The sequence below is a fragment of the Mixophyes fleayi genome, chromosome 4 (assembly GCF_038048845.1).
Source record: "Mixophyes fleayi isolate aMixFle1 chromosome 4, aMixFle1.hap1, whole genome shotgun sequence".
Classification (NCBI taxonomy): domain Eukaryota; kingdom Metazoa; phylum Chordata; class Amphibia; order Anura; family Limnodynastidae; genus Mixophyes; species Mixophyes fleayi.
Window position 1 is genome coordinate 337636983 of NC_134405.1, and position 6010 is coordinate 337642992.

A 6010-nucleotide genomic window follows, 5' to 3' on the forward strand; every position below is an offset into this window, starting at 1 on the left:
TGTATGTCCTGTTTTATGTATGTCCTGTTTTCCCTACTGTACAGCGCTGCGGAGCACTGTGGCCCCTTACAAATCTACGGTAATAATAATACACAGTGTGGTAGAACGAGAGCAGATTGTATAACGAACAATTTTATAGTAGTAAGAATATAATAGTTATACATGGTGAGCCAGACAAATATGAATTTAATACAACTCAGCAATGAGGCATGCTGGGAGTTGTAGTCCAAGTCACCTTGTATTATGTAAGAAACACAGTCTTGGACCAGAACTCCCAGGAGGTGGAGCTATATAGAGATAATACATTCACCCCCTACATCCATTACAGCCAATAGAAGCAGGTGTAGCATTGACTACAGTAATAGGGTATACACTGATTGACAGACAGTTACTGCAGCCAATCACAGCTATCAGTAAATCAGAGATGGGGAACGCCCACATACATGTATATTTATATATTTATAATGAAAGTTTCTAACACACCAACAAGGGAACAAATTCAGACACACTGGTCACCTGGTTACACAGGAGGAGGGGCTCAGCTGTAGCTCCACCCACTGCTGCTTTCTATTGGAAAAGTGTTCCACCAATCAGATTCCCCTCCCTGTGATGTCACCAGTCTCTTGGTAGATTTGTAATGATCATTTCTCCCATTTCATGACTCCCCCAGATATCTTTATACAACCAACCTCTACCCATAATGCAGCATGAAGGGGCTCAGTGAAGGTGGCAGTGACTGTGTGTAAGTGTCTGATCGGGTCACACAGAGAATAAAAGGACATCTGTCCAGCCTCATAATCCAGATATATCCTCAGTCTATCACAGCGAATATTGTCAGGTAACTGGATCACTTTCCTGTCATGTATCACTGAAAACTGATAAAACAACACCCCAGGACTTGTTATTATCTCCAATGTCTGCCTGATCTCCTCTCCTGTCTATACTTGGATAACACATCCCTACCCTCCAGCGCCATGATTTACTGACCTCCACTTCCCAGTAATGTCGCCCTGAGGAAAATCCCCTGGTGCTTATTACCTGATAATACTGAAATCTCTCTGGTGTTTCTGGATGATTCTGATTTAGTAACACAGATGCAGTTTTCCTGTCATCTGATATATGTATATAATTACCAGCTGTGTTTACATCCAGTAATATGTCTGTAGGTTCCTGCACATAGACCCCTGTATTTATACCTGTTATTATATCAGATAATCCTGTTTGTAGTGTCTTTGATATGAGATTCACATCCAGATCTCCTACACCATGGACCTGGTTATAATGTCTCTTTCTGCCCTCAGTATCACACAAGTCACCTGTGTCTGGTTCCTGTAAGACAGTCACTGGATCAGACATGTTACACAGCTCCTCAATGTGACGCATCTTCCTGGACAGCTCGTCCTTCCTTATTTCCAGCTGCTGGATCAGATCAGAGACTGAGAGAGAAACACTCTCATCCTGCCTGGAGATCTCACTCAGGACTCTCTTCTCTAGGTCATCCAGCTGTCTCCTGATGTCTCTAAACAGGGCAGTGACTCTCTTTGTTACACCAGCTGCTCTTTTCTGATTTTCTCTCCTGCGCTCCTGCAGTCTCTGGACTCTTTTCTCAGTCTCCTCTCTCTTTGTGGTCAGTTTCTGCAGAACATTTCTCAATTTCTTCTTCTTCTTCTCAGAGGCCTCATCCAACGTCTCCACCTTGTGTCCCCGATGTTCTCCAGCTGAACAATAAACACAGATACAGGCAGCGTCCTCAGTGCAGTAATACTCCAGGATCTTCTTATGGACGGAGCATTTCCTGTTCCCCAGGGAAGTGGTGGGATCAGATAAGACGTGTTCTGCTGACTTGCTGTGTACTCTCAGGTGATTATCACACAGAGAAGCCTCACAATGCAGACAGGATTTAGCAGCAGGAACAGGATAGTGAATACAGTAAGTGCAGAAGATCCCAGTCTCCTCCTGATCTGGCCGAGTAGACAGGAAACTCCCCACTATGTTACACAGAGTTATGTTCCTCTGCAGTGCAGGACGCTGCTGACACTCTGCTCTGCATTCAGGACAGGTATAAACTCCAGACCCCTTCTGTGTATCCAGCACACGATCAATACAGACCCGGCAGAAGTTGTGTCCACATCTCAGTGTTACAGGATCTGTATAAATGTTCAGGCAGATGGAACAGTCCAGCTCCTGTCTCAAATCAGCAGACGCCATCGCTGACAGCAGAAGAGAGAAATTAAAGTGAAAGTCTCTGACACTCAGACACCAGTGGGATCACATTCTCCACACAGGGCGAGGCTGAGCTTGTCACTCACGTTATGTGCCTCATTTAGAGTCGGACTCAATTTCATACTTGCCAACTCTCCCGGAATGTCCGGGAGACTCCCTCATTTAGAGTCGGATGCATTTTACACTGAAATCATAAGTGTAAATTGCATCCCATAATTTACATAGTATTTAGAGTGGCACGGATCTTTAGATCCATGCGACTTAGAATACTATGCAAATTGAACACACACCTCTTTATGGGGTCTATTTATTAAAGTTTTCCCCCCTTGTATGCTTTCGGGACTTTACCGTTAAAATCCTTATGTATTAATCTGGCATAGCAGCAGATATCGGGGATATCTGCTGCTTTGCACCCATTAGCGGTTTTCTGAGCACTTCCCATAACAATGTATGGGGAGTGCTCAGTAACGCTATGTATTAAAGTGTGGCAGGTGAAGTATTTCTCTTTTTTTACTTGTTAATGTACGCCCTCTGAAGCTGGCGCCCTCTGAAGCTGGCGTACATTAACATAAGTGAAACATTACACTGAAAACAGCGCTGCTCTGACGAGCAGAGCTGCACAGCGCATGTGTGGAGGGATCACATGATTCCTCCATCACATGCCTCAGGTTCCTGCAAACACGGATCTCTGTGCGCATGCCCGAGTTTACCGGTCGGCGCATGCGCACAGGGATTGAAAGAGGGACGATCAGCACCGCAGAGAAAGGAAAAAGAGAACAATCCAGTGTTAGGTAAGTGTAAGACTTCACAGGAGCAGCCGTTTTTCGGAATGGCTGTTCCTGTGTTGATTTTTAATACATATGAGAAACTTTTCCATCCGCATCTATGCGATGAGAATTGAAAAGTTTCTACAGAAAAAAATGAAGGGTCATAAATAGACCCCTATGTGCCTTATGGGTCGTCATGCAAGTGTATCATGCACAGCGCTCTGAAAAGCAGATGATTAAATTAAAAAAAAAAATTTTTTAAATTGTTCTTTTGCCCCCCAAACAGCACAAGGATTGGCTATGCTGTTTGGGAGGGGTGCGCACCTTTTTTTTTTTTATTTCATTATTTTTTACTTTGTTTTTTAATACATCAAGGTCTCTAGCACCCGCAAAAGATATGACTCCTAGATACCTATTTGCGGTTGCTTTCAACTCACAATAGCATGTAAAGAGCGTGAACACAGCTTTCCATTGCTAGGCTCGCCCACTAGCTCCCCCGTTCCACCTCTCTAAGCGCAGAGAGGTACAACGGAGAGATCCGCCTCAGTCACAGGGCAAACTGAGATGAATCTTTGGCCAAAAGGGCTTTATGCGCTGAACAGAAGGACTCACGTCTGACTCTAAATGAGGCCCTATATCTATAGGCTCAGTTATACTAAGGGACACAGCAATTTATTTGTTTAATACCTGATAACATGATAAACAGTGTTAAGTTGCTGTGGCTGTGTAACCAGAAAACCTAACGCCAATATTCCATGTCTTTGTTAACGGCAACAGACCTTTTACCACCTGTAAAATCCCTTCTGAGTTCAGGTATACAGTGCGCACTGGAGAACTGATCTGAGACACACACAGTTGTCTGGAATAATCAGTTCTGTTTTACTGAAACTGGTATAGTAATATTTATACAGAAAACAGCATACCCTCCTGTGGTTACATAGTATAATAATTACCACAATCCTTTACATTGTAGTTATGAGCTTCAATCAATTGTACAAAGATATCTATAACTCTTTCTCTCCAGACTTATCTTGTGTTCTTATCTCTATAAATTAGTTATTTCTAGGGGTTTCCAAAGTAAACCTCTCTCACCCTTGACACACAGATCGTTAACCTAATTGGAACTCCTTTAGCTACTATTTATTCTAGATGGAACTAGAATATTTGGTAAATTCTAATAGCCTTGCACGCCGCTTGTCTGCCGGTTACAGGAATGTTTAATAAAGCTGTGGCCGGAATATATTTTGCCAAACACTTGTCTCCGAGTTTTTCTTTGAGCACTATGAGTGGGACGCCGGTTGGTCAGCCTATAAACCTTACTTACCAAAGAGGTACCCCAAAAGCCTCCAAACAGCAATTCAGCAATATGGGAATACCACTTTCGTCATCACGCTGTTGGGGTAAGTATTGCGGGTGTTATCAGCATCGATATTTACTAGGGACCACTGTTTGAGTAACCTCATATATTCATTTTTTTTAACAACGGATTAAAATGTAATTCAGTTGGGTTGATCCAAACATTCAGAAACAGCCATTTATGGGAGCAGAAACTCCAACAACTACCTGCATCTATATCAGAGGGGAGATATATGTTCCCTGTACGGCTTTAGTTTCTATAGTGAAGTTGGGGAGCAGCTGAGTTAGGGGGCGTCTTGCTGTATAAACCAAGTGCTACACCCTGTGTGTGGTGGGTATGTTGGCAACGGATCATTCTAAAGATAAACTGATTAAGGGGCATATTCAATTAGGATTTGCAGCTGCGCGTGTAAAGTGGTGTTACGGTACCGCAACATCGCGGATTTCCCCTCGCAACCCTATGGGGTGCGCACAGAAATCTGTGATATTGCAGTATCAGGACCTGTGCAGCCGCGTGTAATCGCGGGCACGAATGCTAATTGAATAAACCCCTAGGTGTCTAGTCAATGAGGTGGATCAATGTGTTACATCTGGATTGTCAAAAGAATCCACTAAAATATATGTAATGTTTACAGATCATTTGCTGGTAACTGGAGATGTGGAAATAAATGGTTTGATAAGATTTGTCTTTGTCAGCACTGAATAAATCTACTCTGTTTTGAAAGTACAATATCTATGTAAGCGTCCTATTATCATTTACAGTAGATCGTCACCTAAATAATTCTCCACATTAACAGCACAACCAGGAAGCAAAGAGCTTCCACAATCACAGGGGTGGGATCTATTATACAGAATACTTTGACTTTCCTGTCTATAATGCACAGAAACACTGTTTAAAAAGATTTCCCCACACTGCCCAATGTATTAAATTGTTTAGCGGAGGTCCTAGTAGTAACAAGGGAGGGAAGAGACACTTCTGTGTATGTGACGAGATCAAACAGCAGCAATATATTTATTTTTCTGGTTTCCAGAACATAAATCTCATACATATATAAGTAAACACCTTTCCTTCATTATATTTACATGGAAGTCACTAATCGCTGAGTCCTTACATTGTGACTGCATTCTCCATTCATCACATGACGCAGACTTTATTAACCCTTTTGCTGCCCAAGGTCTAAATTAAATATGTATCACTAGCACCACAATGTATTATATATGTCCTCTGTGTTATATCACTTATTTATCTTCACGTTAGCCAGGGGCATGTCATAGGAGATAGATAGGGATATCTTTCAGTATCACAGTTGAATAAACTAATTTCTGGGTTTTTTTTGTATGGAAACAAAGAAATCAGATAAACTTTTACAAAACTGCAGATTGCGGTGATTGACAAAGCTACATAATACCACAAAGACTGCACAAGGTGATACCTGATGTGAGGGAGAAGGTGGAATGTAATCCAGGCAATATGACACATAGCTGATTGTAGATCACAGCAAGTTACCAAACCAGACGAGGAGCATACACAGCAGTCACCTCTAGCTGTGACATCAGCCCTGTGCTTAGACAGCAGTATCAAAACCAATGTGATTGGGTGACGAGGGCAAACTCTCCGACCAATGAACCTTTTGTATTTTGTAATGCTTTGTTACCTTGGCAGA

General features: G+C 42.4%; 1 protein-coding gene across 1 annotated transcript; it reads right to left on the minus strand.

The window, feature by feature from the left end:
- Positions 1–158: 158 nt before the first annotated feature.
- On the minus strand, positions 159–2513 carry LOC142153202 (E3 ubiquitin/ISG15 ligase TRIM25-like). Its single transcript, XM_075210563.1, is given in 2 exon segments — positions 159–891; positions 893–2513. Coding segments are annotated over 2 exon segments (1566 nt in total). The 5' UTR covers positions 2209–2513; the 3' UTR covers positions 159–641.
- Between the last annotated feature and the right edge of the window lie 3497 nt (positions 2514–6010).